General features: G+C 43.1%; 1 protein-coding gene across 2 annotated transcripts in view; it reads right to left on the bottom strand.

Annotated features, from left to right (window-relative positions):
* WDR93 (WD repeat domain 93) overlaps window positions 1-26,441 on the bottom strand; it is a 39,547-nt gene that overhangs the window by 7,579 nt on the left and 5,527 nt on the right. The window contains exons 6-16 of one of the 2 annotated variants that reach the window (XM_070763304.1): window positions 24,356-24,509; window positions 22,663-22,698; window positions 19,567-19,654; window positions 14,375-14,558; window positions 12,938-13,008; window positions 12,366-12,452; window positions 10,558-10,689; window positions 8,528-8,741; window positions 5,532-5,592; window positions 1,312-1,468; window positions 65-224 (exon numbers count right to left, since the gene is read on the bottom strand). In XM_070763304.1, coding sequence (XP_070619405.1) covers window positions 65-224; window positions 1,312-1,468; window positions 5,532-5,592; window positions 8,528-8,741; window positions 10,558-10,689; window positions 12,366-12,452; window positions 12,938-13,008; window positions 14,375-14,558; window positions 19,567-19,654; window positions 22,663-22,698; window positions 24,356-24,509 — 1,344 coding nt within the window. The remainder of the gene's footprint in view (window positions 1-64; window positions 225-1,311; window positions 1,469-5,531; window positions 5,593-8,527; window positions 8,742-10,557; window positions 10,690-12,365; window positions 12,453-12,937; window positions 13,009-14,374; window positions 14,559-19,566; window positions 19,655-22,662; window positions 22,699-24,355; window positions 24,510-26,441) is intronic. The other variant, XM_070763305.1, reaches the window with a different exon arrangement.

Here is a 26,441-nt window from a genome sequence, read left to right as displayed (position 1 = left end):
ATGAAAATAGTTAGTCGCATTGCTTAAGAATATCCCCATAAGGGAATGTGGCTTGTCAACTTACTTGTTATTTAAAAAAAGATCACAACGTTTGTCCCAGGTCAGTTCTGGAGAGGCAGCCGGTAGATTCTGAGCTTTTTCAGCAAACGTTTCCATGAAAGAATATGTGTCGAAGTCATAAATAAAGATGGTCTCCCCTTCTGCTTTACCAGCCCTGGACTCCCCTGTATAGTTGCAAGCTTAGAGTTAGAGATGTATTTAGCCTTCCAAACATGTAGGCATGAAATCCAGCAGGTTCTGGAGAACTGGTAGCGGAAAAATTGAATAGCTTGGAGGACCAGTAGCAGAAAATTTGAGTGCTTCAGAGAACCAGCAAATACCCCCTCTGTCTGTCCGCAGAGTGGGGAGGGAATGGGGATTTTGCAGTATCCTTCTCCTAGAGTGGGGAGGGAATGGGGATTTTGCAGTATCCTTCTCCTAGAGTGGGGAGGGGATGGGGATTTTGCAGTATTCTTCTCCTAGAGTGCAGAGGGAATGGAGATTTTGCAGTATCCTTCTCCTAGAGTGGGGAGGGAATAGGAATTTTGTAGTATCCTTCCCCTGGAGTAGGGAGAGAATGGAGATTTTGCAGTATGTTTTCCTAGAGTGGGGAGGGAATGGGGATTTTGCAGTATCCTACTCCTGCCATGCCCACCAAGCCACACCAATAGAACCAGTAGTAAAAACAATTTGGATTTCATCACTGCTTTCATGTAAATGCTATTTCAAAAGGTCTACTTTGCATTGCTTAATCAAGCAGCAGAATGATAACAATGGAGAAATTAAGTAAGACAAACTGAGCTACCTGTCTTCCTCAGTGGTCCAAGACCAACAAACATAGAAACAATTGTTAATCACCTTTGAAATGCTTTATAAAATGATGGCATTTTAAAAATGATGCTATTTCAAAAGGTCTACTTTGCATTGCTTAATCAAGCAGCAGAATGATAACAATGGAGAAATTAAGTAAGACAACTGAGCTACCTGTCTTCCTCAGTGGTCCAAGACCAACAAACATAGAAACAATTGTTAATCACCTTTGAAATGCTTTATAAAATGATGGCACTGTGGAAGTGCTCCAAGGAGGATACTAGCAGGATCTAACAACCCTCTTCTAAAGTAGAAACAGAGAGAAAAGCTGAAGATGAGTCAGCGCTTGAGAGCTGAGAAAGCAGTGGAAGGAATTCAGGACATGCTTCCAGAAAGAAAATTATCACCTGTCCACCCCCCATTATGTGTATGTAGTGTACGTCCGTTTCCAGAACTCCTTACCTTGGACGGCCAACCATCTGCCATTTGTGTCCATGGAATAAACGGGCTGCCAAGGTGATGCAACTTTGTATGAAGGTGGCATTCTGAATTGGCAAATGATCTCATTTGTCGTGGTGTCCATCAGATTAATGACGCCAATCCAGAAGAAAATTAGTACCTGGAACAAATGAAAAATGACATGGAGACCTTCCACATACTCATGGGTGTCGTTTTACAGCATCCTCCGCAAAAACCCAATGACTTCTACATGTTAAGCCAACAAGTACAATTGACAAAGAGCCAGTTCATCTAGTGCAGTAGCAAAAAAAAGCAAATTCCATGCTTGGCATGATTAGGAAGGGAATTGAAAATAAGTCGGTGTTATACAGTGTTCCCTTGATTTTCGTGGATTCGAACTTCGCGAATAGCCTATACCACGGTTTTTCAAAAAATATTAATTAAAAAATACATCACAGTTTTTTTTCTACACCACGGTTTTTCCCGCCCAATGACGTCATACGTCATCGCCAAACTAATAATTTTTGCAAATAAATAACAAAAAAATTAATTATTGTTAATAAATAATTATGTTTATAAATATCAGGATCACTAAGTGTCTTATTCAATGGTGAGTACCAATAATAATGGTGAATAAATGGTTGTTAAGGGAATGGGAAATGGTAATTTAGGGGTTTAAAGTGTTAAGGGATGGCTTGTGATACTGTCCATAGCCAAAAATGGTGTATTTACTTCCGCATCTCTACTTCGCGGAAATTCGACTTTCGCGGGCGGTCTCGGAACGCATCCCCCGCAAAAATCGAGGGAACACTGTATTGCCTCTGTACAAATCAACGGTGAGACAACACTTGGAGTTCTGTGTAGTTCTGGTCACTGCACCTCAAAAAGGATGCAATGGAATTGGAAAAGGTGCAAAAAAGGGGCAACAAGAATGATCAAGGAAATGGAGCCCCTCCCTTATGATACCAGGTTGCAACGCCTTGGTCTCTTTAGCCTTGAAAGACAGTGTTTAAGAGGTGACTTGATCAAAGTGTATAAAATCATGCATGGGATAGAAGAGGTGGATAGAGAAAAATTATTTTCTCTATCACACAATACTAGGACGCGAGGACAAATCAAGGGAAATATTTCTTCACCCAGAGGGTCGTTGGTTTATGGAATTCCCTTCCAGAAGAGGTTGTGACAGCTGTCAGCCTGGATAGCTTCAAGGCAGGATTAGACAGATTCATGGATGCCAAGCATATCGGTGATTATTGAAACAGATGTCCAAGTGCCGCCTCTATGTTGGTTGAGGCAGGCTGGATTCCCTTGGGTCCCATTTGGTGGGGGTCAGGGGAAAGGGAGGGTTTTGCCTTCTCTTTCTGCTCAAGATCCCCATGGACAATTGGTGAGCCACTGTGTGACACAGAATGCTGGACTCAATGGGCTTTGGCCTGATTCAGCATGGCTCTTCTTATGTTCTTATGTTCTAGTGCAGTGATGGCAAACCTTTTTTTTCCTCAGGTGCTGAAAGAGCGTGAGCACGCACTATCGCACATGCCCAACTGCCCACACCCATAATTCAATGCCTGGAGAGAGCAAACATAATTTTCCCTGCCCCCCAGAGGCCCTTTGGAGGCCAGAAATGGCCTGTTTCCCAACTTCTGGTGGGCCCAGTAGGAGTTCCAGTCTTACCTCAGGCATAAACGCTGTTCTGTTGGGTTTTTGGAGTGAAACGGCTAAAACCTACTATTTTCAGCTTTAAATCACACTCTTTTTTTCAGAAACACAGCATTAAGTAGAAAACAGTTTATTAAAATGTGTCAGGGAGTATTTTTTTTGTGTGGGAAAATCATCAGATTAGGTTCCAGGAAGACCTTCCACCATGTTTGTAGCCCGTCTTAATAAAAAAGAACAATACAATATAGTTGTCTAAATGTAATTAATTTAAAACTAAGTGTACTAATTGATAAAACCCAATATTATTACAAAAAAACCCAATCATACCCGCTGAAACAACAATCATATGTAACATTCATTGGCCAGGGGCCTAGGGTCTAATCGCCCCAAGCCTGGCAGCTTAAATGAGTCTGAAGACTCTTGCGGAAAGCGATGAGGGTGGGGGCAGTATGACTTTCTGGGGGAGCTGATTCCAGAGGGCCGGGGCCCCCACAGAGAAGGCTCTTCCCCTAGGCCCTGCCAAATGGCATTGTCTAGTTCAGTGTTTTTCAACCGGTGTGCCGCGAGACATGATCAGGTGTGCCATGAAGCTCAGCTTCTGAGACCGGAAGCTGAGCTTTATTCTTCGCGCCCAGCTGGAGCTTCCCTGGCAGGGGCGGCAACAAATCTCCTTTGGGGTCCGGCGGGAGGGCACTGGCAGCGGGAACGGGAGGCTGCCAGCTGCAGCGGCCCTGGGCAGTCGCCGGGGAATGGCGGCGGCAAGCAAGAACTCCAGGGCGGAGTCAACGGCAGCGCCCTGCCCAGCTGGAGCTTCCCAGTGGAGGCGGCAACAAGTGTCCTTTCGGGCCCGGCGGGAGGGCAATGGCAGCAGGAACGGGAGGCTGCCGGCTGCAGCGGCCCCGGGCAGTTGCTGGGGGATGGCAGCGGCGAGCAAGAGCTCCAGGGCGGAGCCACCGGCAGCACCCCGCCCAGCTGGAGCTTTCCTGGCAGGGGTGGCAACAATTGTCCTTTGGGGCCCGGCGGGAGGGCAATGGCAGCGGAAACAGGAGGCTGCCGGCTGCAGCGGCCCTGGCACCATTCCCTGTAGGCTGCGCACGCCTGCGCCAGCGCACCCCAAGATGCCCCCCGTGCACCCTTTTCCAGTGGTGCGCAGGGAGCCGCAGCCACCCGCCCGCCTGCCCGATTTCCCTCCGCGCGGCTGGGGACACGGATCCACCGCCCCCACCAGCCCGATTTCCCTCCAGTGGATGGGGACACAGATCTACCGCCCTCGCCAGCCTGATCTCTCTCCGTGTGGGGGGGGGATGAACCGATGACTGGGGGCTGTCCGTCCGTGTTGGGTGGTGCAGGGCAGGCACAGGCAACCCCAGGGGAGAACAAGGGAGGGAGAAAAAGGAAAGAGAGAGAAAGGGAGGGAGAGAAAATTGAATGAAGGAGGGAGAGAAAGAGTAAGAGGTAGAAAGGATAGAGAAAAAGGAAGAGAAAGGGAGGGGGAGAAAGGAAACAGGGAGGAAGGGGGAGAGAAAGAAGATATGAAGGAGGGAGAAAAAGAGAGATAGAAAGGAAAGAGGGAGAGAAAGGAATGAGAGAGAAAGGGAGAGAGAGAGAAAGAGAGATAGCAAATGAGAGAAAGAGAGATAGCAAGAGAGAGAGAGATAGCAAGAGACAGAGAGATAGCAAGAGAGAGAGAGAAAGAGAGAAAGAGAGATAGCAAGAGAGAGAGAGAAGAAAGATAGCAAGAGAGAAAGAAAGAGATAGCAAGAGAGAGAGAAAAAGAGAGAGAGAGAGAGAGATAGCAAGAGAGACAGAGAGAAAGAGAAAGAAAGAGAGATAGCAAGAGAGAGAAAAAGAGAGAGAGAAAGAGATAGCAAGAGAGAGAGATACAAGAGAGAGAGAGAAAGATAGCAAGAGAGAAAGAGAGAGAGAGAAAGAGAGATGGCAAGAGAGACAGAGAGAAAGAGAGATAGCAAGAGAGAGAAACAGACAGAGAGAGAGAAAGAGAGAGATAGCAAGAGAGACAGAGAGAGAAAGAAAGCAAGAGAGAGAGAGCAAGAGGGGGGGAAGGAGGGAGAAAGAAACACAGAGGGAGGGAAGGAGGGAGAGAGAAAGAGAGGAAGGAAGAGAAAAAGAAAGAGGGATGGAGAGAGAAAGGAAGGAAGAGAGAGAAAGAGGGAGGGAGAGAGAAATAGAGCGAAAGGGAGGAAGAGAGATTTTTTTGTCCAAACTTTTTTTAGCCCCCCCCTCAATGTTCCCAGGATTTTGAAAATATGAAAAATGTGCCGCGGCTCCAAAAAGGTTGGGAAACACTGGTCTAGTTGATGGGACCTGGAGAAGGCCAAATCTGTGGGACCTCACCAGTCGCTGGGATTCATGCGGCTGAAGGCGGTCCCATCATCTCTGCCATATCAACACACAAAAGATCCAGCATCATAACTGATTGTTTTATACTCAAGATATTTCACTCCTAATTTCATCGCTAAGTATCTCCTCCTCATCTCCCACTTACAAGTTTCTGGGATTTGGAAAGACAAGGCATTTTAAGGAAGTAACAATGTGGTACTCACAGCATCGGGCAAAGTTGGAACGGTTGCCACAGCGCTGATTGCGTGATCAGGAACCTCAGGCCTGTTTTAAAAAGAGACTTTATGTACTTTTTTCACTTGGCATCTTCAGGAAAGCACACTCACAACTAAGGGTGGTGTAAGTCATACAATTGTTATACAATACAATTTTTTTCAATCCTTCTTTGATTCTGATCTAAAAATGATCATTAAAGACTTATGGGATTTATTGTGCATTGCCCAATAACCTTATTTCAGTTTACTCAGTCAATCAGTCTAGAGACATTGTGCAGGTGTCAGAAATATACACTGCTCAAAAAATAAAGGGAACACTCAAAGAACACAATACAACTCCAAGTAAATCAAACTTCTGTGAAATCAAACTGTCCACTTAGGAAGCAACGCTGATTGACAATAAATTTCACATGTTGTTAGCACATTCAACTTTGTACAGAACAAAGTATTCAATGAGAATGTTTCATTCGTTCATATCTAGAATGTGTTCTTTGAGAGTTCCCTTTATATTTTTGAACAGTGTACTTCTGAGAATTTCATTTTTCTATGCAGAATATGTTATTAGTCCTCATGCTAGTAGGATAACATTCTAGGATGGCACCAGAAGTTCCCACTTAATTTTTTTTAAACAAAAAAAATCTACCGTACAAAGATTAAATTTCTATCCTGGGGGTAAAACAATAGTAGTCATGTTGGCCATGAGAAAACATCATCCCAAATCCATTTGGCATGTATTAAGAAAAATAATAAAATGTTACAGTACCATTGAACTTCTAAGAATGTGTCAATAGATTGTGAAATTAGGGGGGAAATGCCATGGAAAAGTGTGGAAGAAGAATCAAAAAAATCTAAACCACTTCTCTGAACTGGGTTTGTACACGTTTACATTCTACACTGCAGAATTTCTTTTCTTGGCATGTTTATGACTCTCATACATCTGCCCCGTCATAATTATTACGTTGTTTTCCCAATCCGCTCTCTTAAATTCTGATTTGTTTTCTTGAACAAACCAAATGAATTAAGAAAGAATAACATTCTGAAATTGTTTTAAGAAACACCCTCGCTTTGCAACTAGAGGGGATTCCAATTCCCAACACTCCTTTCAAATATGGACATTGCTGATCTTGGCTTGTCATACGTTGGGACAGACCCCAACAAGGAAATGTAATGCTTTTTCATCATGAACAGAGTCATGGAAGTTGTCAAGATGGGATGTGTTGCAAGTGGTCCTCAACCAACTCTGGTAATGATAGTTTCTGAGGAGGATGAAACATAGAAACATAGAAGTCTGACGGCAGAAAAAGACCTCATGGTCCATCTAGTCTGCCCTTATACTATTTTCTGTATTTTATCTTAGGATGGATATATGTTTATCCCAGGCATGTTTAAATTCAGTTACTGTGGATTTATCTACCACGTCTGCTGGAAGTTTGTTCCAAGGATCTACTACTCTTTCAGTAAAATAATATTTTCTCATGTTGCTTTTGATCTTTCCTCCAACTAACTTCAGATTGTGTCCCCTTGTTCTTGTGTTCACTTTCCTATTAAAAACACTTCCCTCCTGGACCTTATTTAACCCTTGAACATATTTAAATGTTTCGGTCATGTCCCCCCTTTTCCTTCTGTCCTCCAGACCAGACTATACAGATTGAGTTCATGAAGTCTTTCCTGATACATTTTATGCTTAAGACCTTCCACCATTCTTGTAGCCCGTCTTTGGACCCGTTCAATTTTGTCAATATCTTTTTGTAGGTGAGGTCTCCAGAACTGAACACAGTATTCCAAATGTGGTCTCACCAGCATTCTATATAGCGGGATCATAATCTCCCTCTTCCTGCTTGTTATACCTCTGGCTATGCAGCCAAGCATCCTACTTGCTTTCCCTACCGCCTGACTGCACTGTTCACTAATTTATCTATCAGCTCTTTATGTGGAACCGTATCAAAGGCTTTGCTGAAGTCCAGGTAGGCAATATCCACGGCACCACCTTCATCCAACACCTTTGTGACATAGTCAAAGAAATCAATGAGATTAGTCTGACATGATTTGCCTTCAGTAAAGCCATGCTGATTTGGGTCCAATAAGTTATTGTTTTTTAGGTGCTGATTTATCCTCTTTTTGAGTAGAGTCTCCATCATTTTAACTACAACTGATGTCAAGCTAACTGGCCTGTAGTTACCAGCTTCTTCTCTACTGCCCTTCTTGTGGATAGGTACCCTGGGCCAATGGTTTTGCCAGCTGATTCAGAGAGTGAGAGTGAGGGAGAAATAGACCTGGATGAACCTGAAAGACCATTGGAGGTTGCAGATATGCCAATGACAGTAGAGTCTGACTTAGAGGAGGAGGACCATAAGCCTTCATTAGATACCACTTAAGAAGACTAAGAAAAAGACAAGAATACTTCTATGGGAAAAGGAAGTAGCCTGGAGTTTGTTAACTAGGGAATTGTTGACCACTCCCCATAGGAATTTAAAGGTGGCTGATGGGAAATTCAGTGTGCAGTTTTAACGTTTTGTAATGGAGGCAGTTGAGGTTTGGGGTTCCAGCCATGCTATGCTAGCCAACTGTTATTTCTCTGCTAAAATCCTTGGAGTAGAATTGCCATCTGTGGAGAGTCTGGAAAGCTGTAACCATAAGTCAGTGAAACTGGAGACTCTTTATCTCATAAAGGAATGCGCAAATTAGCTTTGATCTCTGGCAGCAGCCTAGCCGCTGGACTGATATCTTTTAACTCCTCTCACTGAGAACCTGCCAAGATGAATTCACATGCATGAATTTGGCTTGTATAAATGATGCTTTCTATACAAAAAGGTTGATTTGAAATATCAGTGAGTGGAGTCCTCCTTTGTTTTCAATCTGTGTAGGCCCGGGATAGAACAGGATGTATTTCTTTTCTTCAGGAGAAATCAGGGCCAGAGAATGCCACTCATGGGAATCATCCCAATTTGCTCAAATGTTCTGGGCCAACAGGTGGGTTGCCTCACCTAATTCCTATTAACTTGAATTTAAATTCTTTGGTCCCTGATGTGAGCAAGCGAAGTGCTCCATCTGTGCAGAGCACCAAAAGCTGCACCATGGTGTGGGCAGGATCCTTACTACAGCAAGATATTTTCTCTCTGGATGGTAGCAAACGTGGCATGAATTGGATGTTTCGTGCAGCGTAGTTTTCTGGAAGCACCATGGCACAGAATGGAAACCCTAGAAAAGCACAAATGAAGATATAGGGTAGCAGGCTCCTCTTCATCAAGGTTCTCCTAATACAGTGGTACCTCTACTTAAGAACTTAATTTGCTCCGTGACCAGGTTCTTAAGTAGAAAAGTTGTTAAGTAGAAGCCATTTTCCCCATAGGAATCAATGTAAAAGCAAATAATGTGTGCGATTTGGGAAACCACAGTGAGGGTGGAGGCCCTGTTTCCTCCCCGGAGATTCCTAGAGAGGCCCCATGGAGGCTTCTCCCTGCCTTTTTTGGCCCTGTTTCCTCTCAGGAGATTCGTAGAGAGGCCCCACAGAGGCTTCTCCCTGCCTTTTCCGGTTACAGTTTTGGAGGCTGGGGTTTGTAAGTGGAAAAGTAGAAACGTTCTTAAGTAGAAGCAATTTTTCCCATAGGAATCAATGTAAAAGCAAATAATGCATGCAGAGCCATTAGGAAAGAAATAAAAGCTTGGAATTTGGGTGGTAGGAGGAGGAGGAGAAGGAAGAAGAGGAGGAGGACAGTCGCTGCTGAAGGAAAAAGGGGAGGGGAATCAAAAAATCCAAAACTTTAAGGCTTAAAAAAAAAAAGGGACTCTGAGGCAGCGAGGAGGAGCACGCACCTCCCATACACCCGGCGCGAGGCTGCCTCCCATACACTGCGCCAGAGAGAGAAACCCAGGGAAAATTGCAGGAAACTGTGCGGGCCTTCATGCCACTCTCAAATTTCTTGGGAAATTTTTCCAGGCTTGGGTTCTTAAGTAGAGGCAAAAAAATATTGAACACCCGGTTCTTATCTAGAAAAGTTCTTAAGTAGAGGCGTTCTTAAGTAGAGGTACCACTGTAGTTTATTTCACAATGCCAGAGACAGCTTTCTGAAGAAATTAGTACAGAGTGGATATTAGCCTAAGCCAGTGATGGTGAACCTTTTTTAGTTCACGAGCCAAAAGGGGACATGTGCATGTGGCTAGCATGCGTGCACATGCCCAAATCCATTCCCTCCCACACACGCATGTGCACCCCTGTGCTTCCCCCTATGTATGCGCACAATCCCTCCATGCACATTGGTCTCACTGAAGTCTTTGACAGTGAAAAAACGGACAAATGGGTGAACCAGAAGTTTGGAAAAAGGGACTTCCGGCTTGCCTGTTGTGCTGTTTTTCACACGCTGGAGGCTTTAGGGAAGCTTCCAGAAGTCCCAGAGTATAAAAACAGCACAACGGGCAAAACGGAAGTCCATTTTTCTGCACATCTGGTTTTTCCATTGGACAGTGTTTTTTTTTCAGGAAGCTTCCCTAAAGCCTCCGGAGAGCAAAACAGCCCTTCCTGAGGCCAAAAACCTGCTGGCTAGCGCAAGCATGCGCAGTGGAGCTGACATAGGGCACAATGCCTCATGTGCCTTCCAATATGGCTCTGCATGCTACCTGTGGCCTGCGTGCCATAGGTTCGACACCACTGGCTTAACCTGTCCAAAAATGCCATTAGGTTTCTTCTTAGAAACTGATTTACAACCTCAGCCCATGTTGCAAACTGTCTTCTAGAATTGGACGATGTTCTAAACATTTAAGCATTTGAAGTCCAAACTCCCCCACAAATTTTCCCAACAAAATTTAATTTCGGGTGCAAAGGTGATAAAATAAAATGTTTGATTATAAGGAGGTAGTGGAAGAAAATGGTACCCACCTATTTAAGGAGGAAAGTCCTGGCCCATGACTCAAAAATCTCTTGCTTAAAAAAAAAGTTGTTTGCCACTGCATTAAAAATTTCAGGGCGGGAATTCCCCTTTTTCTAACTTTCCCAAGCTGATAGGGAAAAAAAGCTCACCGACTGATGTGTCCCACAAAGTAATGACCCTATCTTCACAGGCAAAAGCGAAGTAAGACGAGCAAGAGCTGATAGTTGAATATACGATCGGAGCAGCGCATGGCCAAATAATATCTGGTTTGGGATCAGAATCTGGAAGGAACAGAAGATCATAAGACAAATGGGCCTTACAGTAAAGAAAAGGACAATGCATTCTGCTTAGAACCAGTCTAGATTCTCCACCTCTTCTCTTTTGATTCACACAACTACACATAGGAGTAAGCAGACTCCCCCTTTTTTATCTACAGTTACTACAGAAACTGTCAATCTAGGGTCCCATGGTGGTGCTGGATTTTTTAGCATTTGTGAGCTTTGAATGAGATGGGCCAACTGTCTGACCCACAACCTAAACTTTACTTAGGTCCTAAATAATCACATTGTGCTAGCTAAACCCTCATGAAGTGACTTTCAGTTCTGGTTTCATCTTAACATGTCATGCAGGGGTTAGCTCCTTCCAGTTTCGGACCGGTTTGCCCGTACTGGCAGCGTCCCGCTGGTGATGTCATGATGATGTCACTGAACTGGATCAGTCTAAGCTGGTCCGTGGGCACTGCCATCTTTTGGGGGGGATTATTTTGTGATTTTTTTCCGTGTTTCGATGGTTTCTCCCTCTGTTTGAAAAAGGGCCCTCCCGCCTGCCCCCCCAGGTTAATGCTGACCTTAATTTTTTTGCCCGGAGCACAGCTGATCAGCTCCTCAGCTGTATTTCAGGCTGAATCCTGAAACTGAGCATGCACAAAAGCAAAATTGCACAAGGGAACATGTGCTCGAAACGTCACAATGTGAACTGGAGGCGAAGGTAAGTGGAACCCACCCCTGATGTCATGTAACATGTCATTTACAAATTGCTGGCTACAAGTGTTGCATGAATATAATCAGTTGTAGTATATTCAGCTACAACTATGGTAAAAAAATAAACTACACATTAGCAAAGTGCAAAATCTCAAAGTATATTTTGGAAAAGAGAATTTTTTCAGGCAATTTTAAAAGCAGTCTGCCTAAAGCTACTCTTCAAGACCGAAAACTATAAACGCCTTTAGGATTTTCTTCTTGTTTTTCTACTAATAAATGCAACTAAAATCACGGGGCAACTCCCAGTGCCAAATTCTTGTGATTCAGATGTCCTATGCTCTTCTTTCCTCCTATTTTATGAAATATGATCTGATACCAGGATTCTGCTGTTGAATTTCAAGCCCCCCCCCCCCCCATAAAACAGTTTATACCAGTGATGGTGAACCTTTTTTTCCTTGGGTGCCAAGAGTGTGCGCGCAAACTATCGTGCATGTGCGAGTGCCCACATCCATAATTCAATGCCTGGGGAGGGTGAAAACTGCTTCCCCTGCCACCCAGAGGCCCTCTGGAGGCCAGAAATGGCCTGTTTCCCAACTTCTGGTGGGCCCAATAGGCTCATGTTTTGCCCTCCCCAGGCTCCAAAATCTTCCCTAGAGCCAGGGGAGGGTAAAAACGTCCTCCCTCATCTCCTCCAGAGGCTCTCTGGAAGCCAAAAATGCCCTCCCAGAGCCTCTGCCTGAGCCAAAAATCAAATGGCTGGCACACATATGCACACTATAACTGAGCTAGGGCAAAAGCTTGCATGCCATCAAATATGGTTCCGCATGCCACCTGTGGCACCTGTGCCATAGGTTCACCATCACTGGTCTTATACAGAGAATTATGCCTCAATGTGTCTGAAATATATCACCATAAACTCTGCAATGCACATAAAACTTCGGAAAATTCTTGGAGGGGGAACTCCACAGTGGCATTACCAGGTTTTTCCCTGGGTGGCCGACTCAGGAAATAGAAGCAAAGATTGTGACTGTTGTTCCAGTGAACACTGAACGCGACAGGCGTATCTAGAAAATATAAACAAAACAAAAGGCGCTCAGAGATAAGGCCTTGAGAAAGATTCGAAAGGCAAAAGATTTTATTTTTCCCATCCTCCTGTTCTTTCCTTTGGAAGGTACATGGGAAAACGAAAATCAGGAAAGAAACGTGCAAGTTATTATATTAGAAAATATTATTTGACTGAAAGAGTAGTAGGTGCTTGGAACAAACTTCCAGCAGACCTGGTTGGTAAATCCACAGTAACTGAATTTAAACATGCCTGGGATAAACATATATCCATCCTAAGATAAAATACAGGAAATAGTATAAGAGCAGACTAGATGGACCAGGAGGCCTTTTTCTGCCATCAATCATCTATGTTTCCATGTTTCTATTATGTTGAAATCCCACCCATGGAGCATAGACTCATATTCAAAATTATCAATCAATCTGTGAAGAAGGAGTTTCAGCAAGACCATTAAAAGTCCTGCTCAGCACAGGGAAATTGCCATACCTGACTCAGCTTTCAATTCAGTTCCAGTTTGAAAGGTGTGGCCAGGTAAGTGAAAATGGAATTTTGCACAACTAAAATAGACAAGAGAACGACAATTCATGAAAACACACACGTTATCAAGAGATTTAAGGAAGCCAGTAAGATTTGAAGAAAGCCAGTAACGCTAGTTTAGAGGAGTGTTATTTATTAGGGTCACTTGTACGTTGCTCACATTTTTACAAAAAGGAGGAGGAGCCATGGTGGCGCAACAGCTAGAATTCAGTATTGCAAGCTAATTCACTGCTCACTGCCAGCAGTTCAATCCTCACTGGCTCAAGGTTGACTCCACTTTCCAATCTTCCAAGGTTGGTAAAATGAGGACCCAATACGTTGACTCTGTAAACTGCTTAGAGAAGGCTGTAAAGCACTATGAAGCAGTATATAAGTGTTTTTGCTATTCTTATCTTCCAATTAAAATGCATATATAAGTAGCCTTCTGTAAGGTGGCTCCTTCCAAATCTATTATGGTTCAAATTTTGATGACCCAAATGACTGGAAAAACTATAGGAAGGCTGTTATTTTTTGTATCTTGTATTTGTTTTATCTTGTATGCCACCCTGAATCTGCCGGTGAAGGGCGGCTTAAAAATTTAAATAAACAAATAAACAAACAAATATAATAAAATATTATACAAATCAGAAAAAAAAAGTTATCAGATCATATTAGGATACCAGGTACAGGTCCCTGAACCTTACCAGCTTCATCACAGCAACAGAACAGGGTGTTCAGGGGGAAACATATTGAAATTTATTTATTTATTTATTCAATTTTTATGCCGCCCTTCTCCTTAGACTCAGGGCGGCTTACAACATGTTAGCAATAGCACTTTTTTTTTAAACAGAGCCAGCCTATTGCCCCCACAATCCGGGTCCTCATTTTACCCACCTCGGAAGGATGGAAGGCTGAGTCAACCTTGAGCCGGTGATGAGATTTGAACCGCTGACCTTCAGATCTACAGTCAGCTTCAGTGGCCTGCAGTACAGCACTCTACCTGCTGCGCCACCCCTGGCTCTTCCCTGACATCTCCCTGTAACTTGTAATCTAGTTACGGCATAGATTGTAGACATCATACCAAAAGGCTAAGCCATGGAGAAATATCGGTAGCTGGGGAAGCAAGTTGTTGTCACAGTTATGGTCATTTTTGCTTGACTCTGCCAGGCAGCGTGATCCGTTTTCTTTTTATATGATTTTTCCCTGACTTTTAAACATTTTAATAGTTTGTTATTTTTCCATGATTTATTCCATTTTTTTTTACAAATTCCCTGATATTTTCCGAACTGCCGATTTCCCTGTATTCCAGGTTTGCTGGACACCCTGCAGAATTACACAGTATGGTTATATTCTCTCAACAATGCAACTTGAAATCAACAGCAGTAGCAGATCCTCTCTTCCTCTTACCTAGATGTTTCCTCCTTGCTCTCCGGATCTTCATCTATCTCCAGATATTGCTGGAACTTGCTGTTAAAAATCCCTTGCCACCACTCCATCTGGCACTCCCTGATCAAGGTGTTGTAGCCCATGCCAATCACATGTCCCTCGTCGCTCTTCATTAAAGCTTCAAACGGACTCTTAAATGAACTTGCTGAATTTCAACAAAACTGTGTTAGAAAGTGTCAGTGTGTATGAGAATTCATGATAGGAAGAGACATGGCAACTGGGTCAGCCAATGAGGGCTGTTTGGAAACTGAAACAGTATTTTGCTGGGTGAGCAACAAAGAGACAGCAAGGAACCCAGAATGGGATTTGTTGCCTCCTCCTGTTGGCCATGCCTGATTGGTCTCCAGCCTTCCACCTCGGATTATTGGCCGCTGCCTTTTCTCTTTTGCTGAAAGGGCACTAGCTGTTCAGCCCAGCCCTCCCATCACAGCCCCTCCTGTCACAGCTGCTTACTCACAGGCCTTTCTCCGAAAGGGGAAAAAAACCCATTCACCCCAGGCTTTTGGGCACACAGGATATTTTGCCACCAATCAATCAGAGGAGCAAGCAATGCCTTCCTTTCCACACACACACCCAATCATCAAGTTTGAACAGAGTCCATTCCCCTTCTCTTCCTCTCTGTTTGCATCATTTTCTCTCTATGAGTATTTGCAGAAGCAATGCCTTCCCTTCTACCCCCACCCCCACTCATCAAGTTTGAATGGCGTTCCATTCCCCTTCTCTTCCTCTCTTTGCATCAATTGCTCTCTATGAGTATTTGAAGAAACAATGCCACACACTTGTAAGTGGATCACAAGCTTCCTAACAGACAGGAAGCAGCAGGTGAAGCTAGGAAAAATCACATCGGATATATGTACAATTAGCACAGGTGCCCCCCAAGGCTGTGTACTCTCACCACTTCTCTTCTCTCTATACACTAATGACTGCATCTCATATGATCCATCTGTTAAACTACTGAAGTTTGCAGATGATACAACAGTGATCGGACTCATTCGAGACAATGATGAATCCGCATACAGACGGGAAGTTGAACAACTATCCTTGTGGTGTGACCAGAACAATCTAGAACTGAACACACTCGAAACCGTAGAAATGGTGGTAGACTTTAAGAGAAACCCTTCCACCCTTCCACCTCTCACAATACTAGACAACACAGTATCAACAGTAGAGACCTTCAAATTTCTAGGTTCTATCATATCTCAAGACCTAAAATGGTCACCTAACATCAAAAACATCATCAAAAAAGCACAACAAAGAATGTTCTTTCTGCGCCAGCTCAGGAAGCTCAAACTGCCCAAGGAGCTGCTGATTCAGTTCTACAGAGGAATCATTGAGTCTGTCATCTGCACCTCTATAACTGTCTGGTTTGGTGCTGCAACCCAACAGGACCGACACAGACTTCAGAGGATAATCAGAATTGCAGAAAAAACAATTGCTGCCAATCTGCCTTCCATTGAGGACCTGTATACTGCACGAGTCAAAAAGAGGGCAGTTAAAATATTTACTGACCCCTCACATCCTGGACACAAATTGTTTCAACTCCTACCCTCAAAACGTCGCTACAGAGCACTGCACACCAAGACAACTAGACACAAGAACAGTTTTTTCCCGAACGCCATCACTCTACTAAACAAATAATTCCCTCAACACTGTCAGACTTTCTACTAAATCTGCACTTCTATTCTACTAGTTTTTCTCATCATTCCTATCACCCATTTCCTCCCATGTTGACTGTATGACTGTAACTTGTTGCGTATATCCTAAGATTTTTATTAATATTGCTTCTTCATTGCTTATTTGACCCCTATGACAATCATTAAGTGTTGTACCACATGATTCTTGACAAATGTATATTTTATTTTATGTACGTTGAGAGCATATGCACCAAGACAAATTCCTTGTGTGTCCAATCACACTTGGCCAATAAAATTCTATTCTATTCTATTCTATTCTATTCCTTCAAGGAGCCTGTGTTTGGCTTAACTCAACTGTTCTGTACTAAAGCTGCTTGCTGAGGTCTGAAACTGAAGCAGAAATTTCTCTCCTCTGCCCGTGTTTGCTTGTTTTTGCTACCACATTGGAAGAACAGAGCATGGGTACTGTACATATGCCTTGTGTGTTATTATGTACATAAAGAAGTATTAAATCCTGCTCAATCAGTTACCTGTGTGTGCTTTCTGGATGTGATTGCTGCTGCAAACTGACAGAGAACCCCCTTGACATCAATTCAATTCTCTTGAAACCTGCTTCTGCCTGTTTGGGGTTATTTATCTTTAATTTGGGGGAGCAATAACCCTTGGACTTTTAGAAAGAAAGAAATAGGTGGGCTGAATAAATCAGAGTTGAAAGCCTGGGAGTAAATCTCAAGGAATACTAAAATTGAACAGGTCCAAAGACGGGCCACAAAAATGATGGAAGGTCTTAATATAAAACTTATAGAAACATAGAAGACTGACTGCAGAAAAACCTCATGATCCATCTAGTCTGCCCTTATACTATTTTTTGTATTTTATCTTAGGATGGATATATGTTTATCCCAGGCATGTTTACATTCAGTTACTGTGGATTTACCAACCATGTCTGCTGGAAGTTTGTTCCAAGGATCTACTACTCTTTCAGCAAAATAATATTTTCTCAGGTTGCTTTTGATCTTTCCCCCAACTAACTTCAGATTGTGTCCCCTTGTCCTTCTGTTCACTTTCCTATTAAAAACACTTCCCTCCTGGACCTTATTTAACCCTTTAATATATTTAAATGTTTTGATCATGTCCCCCCTTTTCCTTCTGTCCTCCAGACTGTACAGATTGAGTTCAATAAGTCTTTCCTGATACGTTTTATCCACCATTCTTGTAGCCCGTCTTTGGACCCGTTCAATTTTGTCAATATCTTTTTGTAGATGAGGTCTCCAGAACTGAACACAGTATTCCAAATGTGGTCTCACCAGCGCTCTATATAGCGGGATCACAATCTCCCTCTTCCTGTTTGTTATACCTCTAGCTATGCAGCCAAGCATCCTACTTGCTTTTCCTACCGCCCGACCACACTGCTCAGAAATCACTACCCCTAAATCCTTCTCTTCTGAAGTTTTTGCTAACACAGAACTGCCAATACAATACTCAGATTGAGGATTCCTTTTCCCCAAGTGCATTATTTTACATTTGGAAACATTAAACTGCAGTTTCCATTGCTTTGATCATTTATCTAGTAAAGCTAAATCATTTACCATATTACATAAGCCTCCAGGAATATCAATCCTATTGCACACTTTAGAGTCATCGGCAAATAGGCAAACCTTCCCTACCAAACCTTCCCCTATGTCACTCACAAACATATTAAATAGAATAGGACCCAGAACAGACCCTTGTGGCACACCGCTTGTAACCTGTCTCTGCTCAGAATACTCGCCATTAACAATAACTCTCTAATGTCTACGCTTCAGCCAGCTGCAAATCCATTGAACTATCCAGGGATTAAGTCCAATCTTCACTAATTTATCTATCAGCTCTTTATGTGGAACCGTATCAAAGGCTTTGCTGAAGTCCAGAGAGGCAATATCCACCGCACCACCTTCATCCAACACCTTTGTGACATAGTCAAAGAAATCAATGAGATTTCTTCAGGAAAGACTTCATGAACTCAATCTGTATAGTCTGAAGGACAGAAGAGAAAGGGGAGGGGCATGATCGAAACATTTAAATATGTCAAAGGGTTAAATAAGGTTCAGGAGGGAAGTGTTTTTAATAGGAAAGTAAACCCAAGAACAAGGGGGCACAATCTGTGGTTTGTTGGGGGAAAGATCAGAAGCAACGTGAGAAAATATTATTTTATTGAAAGAATAGTAGATGCTTGGAACAAACTTCCAGCAAACGTGGTTGGTAAATCCACAGGAACTGAATTTAAACATGCCTGGGATAAACATAAATCCATCCTAAGATAAAATACAGGAAATAGTGTAAGGGCAGACTAGATGGACCACGAGGCTTATTTCTAAGGCAATGTTTCTCGTCCTTGGCATCTTTAAGATGTGTGAATTCTAAGAGCTGAAATCCACCCATGCTGCTGAGGAATTCTGGGAGTCAAAGCAATATCATATCTCAAAATTACTAAGGCTAAGAAACATAAGCAAACACCCACAGGGCATCTTCAAAGATAAACATGCTGTTTCCATAGGTTGATGACCACAAGGGGATCTGTTTGCTAAAATCCAAGGGTGGTGCAGGCAGCAGCAGCTCCTCAAAATTAAGGCTTCCCCCTCCCTTTCCTTTCAACTGGTCTCTTGAGGATATTGGAGGTAATAATGTCTGAAGATGCACATTCCTCTCGGTGCAGATTTAGGAGGTGCAATGAATCAGCCTTGTAAAACAAGGGCCAGCATTTCTTCTTTCGTAACAACTTATTAACTTTGCTTCATTTTTCTCTCCTAAAGAATGAAGATTTTGCATCCCTCAGTCCAATTAATATAAATATTTCATTACCCCATTATTAAAAAAGTAGTCAATGCAAGTAGTTGCCAACAATTATAATAATATAATAAGAATTAACATAATTAACTCTTAGACAAGGTTAGAAAGGCTTGGCTCAGCAATGGGGTTGCTAACTGAAATGTCAGATTCTCAGTTGGCGATCTTAAGAAGTGATTTTTTTTTCAATTCTTTCCTTCCACCCCAGCTTGCTCACTCCCTCATTCTTCCCTTTCTTTTTCTCTTCCCTTCTTACATCTATCTTCTGACTGTTGTCTCCTTTTTCTTTTTCAGTAGTTTCTGCTCCTAACTTGACTTATACTCAGCTTATAGGGGAAATTCATAGTCACCCTCCAGGTAATACACCTTTCCCTATTTCCTCTTACTGACAAGAGTCAAAACCACATCCCACAGGTACTGCACATCATCTTTCTATAGCTCTGGAGCACCCTGAAATCATGTCATTATAATTCAGCGGTGAGTTATTAGAAATAAATGGCAAGATTTTCCATTGCTTTAAGCATTTTGCAGAAGGTCAAGGGGGTGGCAGCTGATCTCACTTGGGGGGGGGGGGAGATGTTCCAAAGGGCAGTAACCTCTTGCTTTCCATAGTTTGATCTTTCTTGCTTATTTGCCCCAGCACAATGAAGCACAAACATTGAGAAAGCGGAAAGGAGTTGAGTAGGTTCTAACCTGAGAGAGGTTTGGGTGGTCTGACCTTCAACAGTAGAGCGGGGGGAGGCAGCTTAGATTCAATTTTGACTAGTAGCTGTTGCAAATCCTACAAAGAATCAAAATAAGCAATTGTGAGCAATGTGTTATTGCTGCTCTTTGATAAAACGAGGATTTAGGAGTTGGGTGGTTTCTGGTTAGACTATAAATAGACAGCATGGTTCTGTGGGCACTAATGTCATTTTCTGTGATGGCTAGCAGAAAACCAGTTTCATGCGACTTTCTTTAAAAAGGAGGAGGAGGAGGAGGAAGGAGAGGAGAAGGAAGAGGAGGAGGAGGGGGAGGAAGGTGAGGAGGAGGGGGGAGGAGGAAGAGGAAGAAGAGGAGGGGGAGGAGGAGGAAGAAGAGGAGGAGGAGGAGGAGAAAGGGGAGGAGGAGGAGGGAAAGGAGGAGGAAAAGGAGGAGGAGAAGAGGAGAAAGAGGAGAAAGAGGAGGGGGAGGAAGAGGAAGAGGATGGGGAGGAAGAGGAAGGGGAGGAGAGCAACATCTTTTCTTCCTTTCATATATCTTCTCCTCTATTTTTATATCTTTTCTTCTATCCTTTTCTTTATATATATATTACTACATGTCTATTCTCTTCAATATGTATTGTGTATTGGATAAACAAACAAACAAACAAATAAAATTAAAACATCATAAATGGTAAATAGATGCTTTGTGATTGGCTGGAGACAGTACCAATCACTTTAACAATGTCCTTTCCCTACCAGCAAGCATCTTCTAAGGTGCCCACAGCTTTAGAAAATGGCTGAAATTTAACAGCCAATGTTACATTTGAGATCTTCCAGATATGCCCAGCAGTCTAAAGGAGACTGCAGACTTCTGGGTGACATCGCTGCCCTGTCCAAAAAAGCTTTCCTCTTCGGACATAATTAACCCATCAAGCTAAGACTTTGCAGAGTTTCATCAGAGCTCAAAGGTGAGCGTGAGGAACAGAGTGTGTGACGGCAAAAGGGTTAAATGATGAAACACGTATTGCAACATCCCAGTGAGAATTCCATGACTTATGTCTTTGTGTCAAGAATCAGGGTGCAAGTTTGAAAGGCAGGCTCTAAGTTGTCATGTCGCAATGTTTCGTCACTTTGTCAACATCTGGTCCCAGATGCTTAGCATGATGCTGTACTAAATCAACTAGATTCTGAAGACTGGCTGGGTACTTCATAGCCCCAAAGCGGCATTTCAGTTTTAAAGTCAAAATTCAGTGGGTTTCTTTGACATTTGGTGGAGAAAACAACCCCTAGAAGACTTCTTGTACTGGTTAGAATGCAGTGCTGCAGGTTACTTCTGCTGACTGCTGTCTGCCTGCAATTTAGCAGATCGAATCTCACCAGGCTCAAAGTTGACTCAGCCGTCCATCCTTCCACCCAGATTGTTGGGGGCAAGATGCTGACCCTGTAAACAGCTTAGAGAGGATTGTAAAGTACTGTGAAGCGGTATATAAGTCTAAGTGATATTGCTACTGCTATTGAAGACTTCTCACTCACCACCATTCACGACTGACAAGTCATGAAATATATCAAGAAATGAGATCTACTAGATCATGACAATTCAACCATTTGTGGTTTGGGTGAGGGTCTGTAGATTTTTTGCAAATGCATTGTGGGCAGCTGCACGAATGGTGCACGCAACCGATTCCCTCTATCAATTTATCATAACGTTCCCTTTTGTCACCTAGATCTCTTTTATCCAGGATATTGCGTATAACCCTTGATTCTATCATTTCCTCCAGCACCAGGGCTCAATGAGCTGAAGCTATCTACCATTTTCATTTTCCATGAAAGTTTATGAGACCCAATTAAAGCCCACAGGGACTCTTGGAAATAAAAGGGATTCCACAGACTGTCCCCTTGCTTTAGAACACCTCACCATTCCAATTTTTGTTAAAAATGTCCTTTTTCCAATGTACACATTCAAAGCGGGACAAAAGCCTTCCAAGGATCAATGGAGACGACTTTAAACACATTGCTATCTAGTGTGTCACATGTGTTGTGGTCTATTAGCAGCCAGCAGAGCTGACAGAAGAGCTGGAAAGAGATCTGGACAGTGAGGAGGTTGTGGAGGAACATGGGCCAGTCCTGGAGTCTGGAGAACGCTCTGACGAGTGCTCTGCATCCGAGGCAGAGATGGGGCCAGGGCACTCTGACAGTTATCAGCTGCTTTTGGAATCTGATAGCAGTGAGGCAGATGAACAGCTGGAGCCTGTTACCAGTGTGAGCCAAAGGGAATAGCTGAGGGAGAAGGGTCGACTTGGGAGTAAGGCCATTGGTGGATTTTAAATGGCCGCTCCCATAGGGAATAAGAGGAGCAAAAGGGGAGGGGAGTTTGCAGGAGGCAATTCGTTCGCTTAATTGGTTTGTGACTCTCAGAGATTCCTTGCCAAGTTTTGAAGATATCGGCCTGGCAGCTCTCCAAGCCAGATAAGGCCTGTGACTGTAAATGCACCCTTGAAAGATTTTGCAGGGTGTGATTGAGAGAAATTTACTTAATAAAAAGGGATTTTTGTTGGAACAAGGAGTCTGCTTCGTGGTTTGGGAACACCTAGGTCAGAACACTCCTTCTCAAAGCAGATTTCCTAACAATCTAGTTCAGTGAGGGCGAACCTTTTCTTCCTCAGGTGCCAAAAGAGCATGAGCGCACGCTATTGCACATGCGCGAGTACCCACACTCATAATTTAATGCCTGGAGAGGGTGAAAACAGCTTCCCCCGCCACCCAGAGGCCCCCTGGAGGCCGGAAATGGTCTGTTTCCCAACTTCTGGTGGGCCCAGTAGGCTCATGTTTTGCCCTCTCCAGGCTCCCAAGGCTTCCCTAGAGCCAGGGGAGAGCAAGAACGCCCTCCCTCATCCCCGGTGGCTCCCTGCAAGCCAAAAATCAGCTGGCCAGCATACACACACCTGTTGGAGCTGAGCTAGGCAACAGCTCAAGTGCCAGCAGATATGGCTCCGCGGGCCACCTATGGCACCCATGCCATAGGTTCGCCATCACTGATCTAGTTGTTTGACCAAGGCTGCTCCAGCCATGTAACTACCTCATAGAGTTCAAAGACAGGATTGCTTACCACGTCTTCAGCTACTTGAATGTCAACATTCTTGTGCTAAAGAAACACAAAAACACCCGTGGTTCAGAAATGCATAGAACAACACTAGAAGGGCTTAGATAGGTATTCTGATTCTACCTACAGTAAAACTACACTCCCACGGAATGAGTTCAGCTCTTAGCATCCCCCAAATCAAACAACAGCAACACCTAAAAACCAAAAAGGTTCTGATTCTTATTTGAAAAGGATTCTATCATCTTGGCTCATTTTAATAAAAGAAGACCCACTCCTTAGTTCCTAAATGTGATGGGACATCCTAGAGAGGAGAAGTATTATATCAGAAGAAAATGCCAGGATGCTTCTACCTGGCATCACCAGACATAAATTTTAAGAAGGAAATAATCCAGCCCCATCGACCAGAGTTTCCCAACCGTAGCAACTTGAAGATATCTGGACTTCAACTCCCAGAATTCCCCAGCCAGCAAATGCTGGCTGGGGAATTCTGGGAGTTGAAGACCAAATATCTTCAAGTTGCTAAGGTTGGGAAACACTGCCATAGACAACTCAATTGTTTTAGACATGTTTAACAGAATTGGAGAAATATGGGCTCATTCCAGAGGTGGTATTTTGCAGGTTTTGTCTGATTTGCTCAAACCAGTAGCGGAAATCGTCGAAGGCCCCACCCACTCCAACTCTTTTTCGTCCTTTTTAGGTATGTTTGCTAGGACTCATGTGCAGAATGATATGTGCATGCATGAAAGTGGCGTGTGCACTCACATTTGCAAAATGGTAGGGAAGGTAAGTGAATACCCCCCCTGGCTCATTCTCCAGCCATACAGTAGTACAGTGATGGTGAATGGTTTTTTTGGTTCAGGTGCCAAAAGGGTGTGTACGTGTGCGATAGTGTGCACAACCACCCAGAGGCTCTCCTGAAGCTTGAGGAGAGCGAAAACGGCCAAAAAGAAGGCAGAAAACCAGCTGGCCAGCACTCACATGTGCTCTGGAGCTGACATAGGGCAATATCTCGCGTGCCGTGAGATATGGTTCCACCTGCCACATGTGGCACCCATGCCATAGGTTTGCAGCAGTACTGATAGCAAATTATATGGTTTAAATGTTGGGTTAAGAATCAAGGTAATTTAGCAGTAAAATGCCTTGAGAACATTAGTGATGCAGTGGTACCACTACTTACGAACTTAATTCGTTCCGTGACCAGGTTCTTAAGTAGAAAAATTTGTAAGAAGAAGCAATTTTTCCCATAGGAATCAATGTAAAAGCAAATAATGTGTGCGACTGGGGTAACCACAGGGAGGGTGGAGGCCCTGTTTCCTCCCAGGAGATTCCTAGAGAGGCCCCATGGAGGTTTCTCCCCACCTTTTCCAGCCCTGTTTCCTCCCAGGAGATTCCTAAAGAGGGCCCACACAGGCTTCTTCCCGCCTTTTCTGGCCCTGTTTCCTCCCAGGAGATTCCAAGAGAGGCCCCACGGAGGCTTCTCTCTGCCTTATCCGGTTACAGTTTTGGAGGCTCTGGTTTGTAAGTGGAAAATGGTTCTTGAGAAGAGGCAAAGAAAATCTTGAACATCCGGTTCTTATTTAGAAAAGTTCATAAGTAGAGGCATTCTTAGGTAGAGGTACCACTGTATTTCTTTAGTTAGATGGAAAACTTTTAGAACCGCTAACCATTTGGACCTTTAAAAAAAGTGGGGGTTTTTTACCATAGATTTCTCGGGTGATTTCTCTTGCAGATGGTTGAGTCCCGGGTCCTTGGCAAGTCCTGCTGAACCTGCGAGAGCAATTGTATGGAGATGTTCAGTCTCCTTCTGCCAGGCGTCCTTAGGCAATCGATAAATCTCCAGCCAAGACTCAGAGCTGCCTTTATTGGGAAATCAGAAGAAAGCACATTAAGCAATCAGGAAGGAGAAGAAAGGTCTCACAGTCAGTTAAAATATAGAAGGGCCCTTATTATTAACTATGTCCCATATCAACAACAACAACAAAAAAACCCAGATCCACAGGTTTTTGTTCATTAACTAGGACAAGTAAAAGATGGACAAAGAGGAGCCATAAATGTTTGTTTGTTTGTTTGTTTGTTTTATTTGTAAGCCGCCGCTCTCTGTAGACTCGGAGCGGTTTAGATGGTTGACAGGACCAATTCAGGGGAAGAGACAAAGTGGGACGTATACAAGCCAGCCGTATGCAGCAGCTGCCAAAAAAGCCAACACAGTTCTAGGCTGGATAAACAGAGGGATAGAATCAAGATCATGTGAAATGTTAATGCCACTTTACAAGGCCTTGGTAAGGCCACACTTGGAATACTGCATTCAGTTTTGGTCGCCATGATGCAAAAAGGATGTTGAGACTCTAGAAAAGGTACAGAGAAGAGCAACAAAGATAATTAGGGGACTGGAGGTTAAAACATATGAACAGTTGCAGGAACTGGGCATGGCTAGTTTAATGAAAAGAAGGACCAGGGGAGACATGATAGCAGTGTTCCAATATCTCAAGGGAGTCAAGCTATTCTCCAAAGCATCTAAGGGCAAAGCAAGAAGCAGTGGATGGAAACTAAGGAGAAAAGAAACTTAGAACTAAGGAGAAATTTCCTGACAGTTAGAACAATTAATCAGTGGAACAGCTTGCCTCCAGAAGTTGTGAATGCTCCAAAACTTGAAGTCTTTAAGAAGAGATTGGACAATCATTTGCTTGAAGTGGTGTAGGGTTTCCTGCATAAGTCAAGGGTTGGACTAGAAGACCTCCAAGGTCCCTTCCAACTCTGTTATTCTATTCTATTCTGTTCTGTTATGTTGAGCTAAGAGTTTCAGTTGTTTTTTAAAACTATGTTAAGCATATTTATGTATTTATTTGTCAAATTCTTATAACGTGTACATATGCTGATACAAAAGTTATTTGATGTTTTCCACTTCAAAATGACCCAAAACTTAATTCTGCAGTTGGAACAGGCTCAGACTGGGGGGGAAAAGATTTTAGAAACTGCAAATTGTCCACCACTGTTCAAGTAGCTCACAGGACTTTTAATAAATTTCTAATGGAAATTCCTTAAACTTCTGAGTACTGTATATAGAAAAGGGAAGTCAATGGTAGAAGAACTGCTCAAGCCTGAGTTCCAAAGTGCAAAACAACAACAACAACAACAACAACAACAACAACAAAAGCAAACACACATTCCAAAGTATCAGTTGTCTCCAAACCTGAACTATGAAATTCTATTCAGAAAGTTCCTGTGTTAATAATGCAGCTTGGATTTCAACACAACTATTCTAAATAAGATAACAGCCTGTTATGATACAAATCAGGTTTCAGAGAAAGAACAAAAACAAGCTGGCTCTTTATGGTGCAAATTACTGTTTCTATGTATGAATTACAAACATATCCAAATGTATTCCACTTCTCCATATAAAAGGAAAATCACAAAACCATGCCAAGGTTATGAAAAATAGATACCGTGTTTTCCCCAAAATAAGACCCTGTGTTATATTTTTTTGAACCCTAAAATAAGTGCATGGCCTTATTTCCATGCACTCAAAAGCCCAATTGGGCTTATTTATGATTTACTTATTAATTGGATTTGTATGCCACCCCTCTCCGAGGACTCGGGGAAGCTAACAACATGTTGAAAAACAATATGCAGTATACATAACTAAAAATCCAATTAATATAACTAAAACTTTAAAAAACACTAATAGAGTTAAAATCATCCATTACCATTCACACATCGGAACATACTACATTCGTCGGCTAGGGAGCTAGGGTCTTATTATCAGGGGATATCTTATTTTGGGGGGA

This window comes from Erythrolamprus reginae, chromosome 10 (assembly GCF_031021105.1).
Source record: "Erythrolamprus reginae isolate rEryReg1 chromosome 10, rEryReg1.hap1, whole genome shotgun sequence".
Taxonomy (NCBI): Eukaryota; Metazoa; Chordata; class Lepidosauria; order Squamata; family Dipsadidae; genus Erythrolamprus; species Erythrolamprus reginae.
The sequence above is the reverse complement of the archived record's forward strand: the minus strand, read 5'-3'. Positions and strand labels throughout refer to the sequence as shown.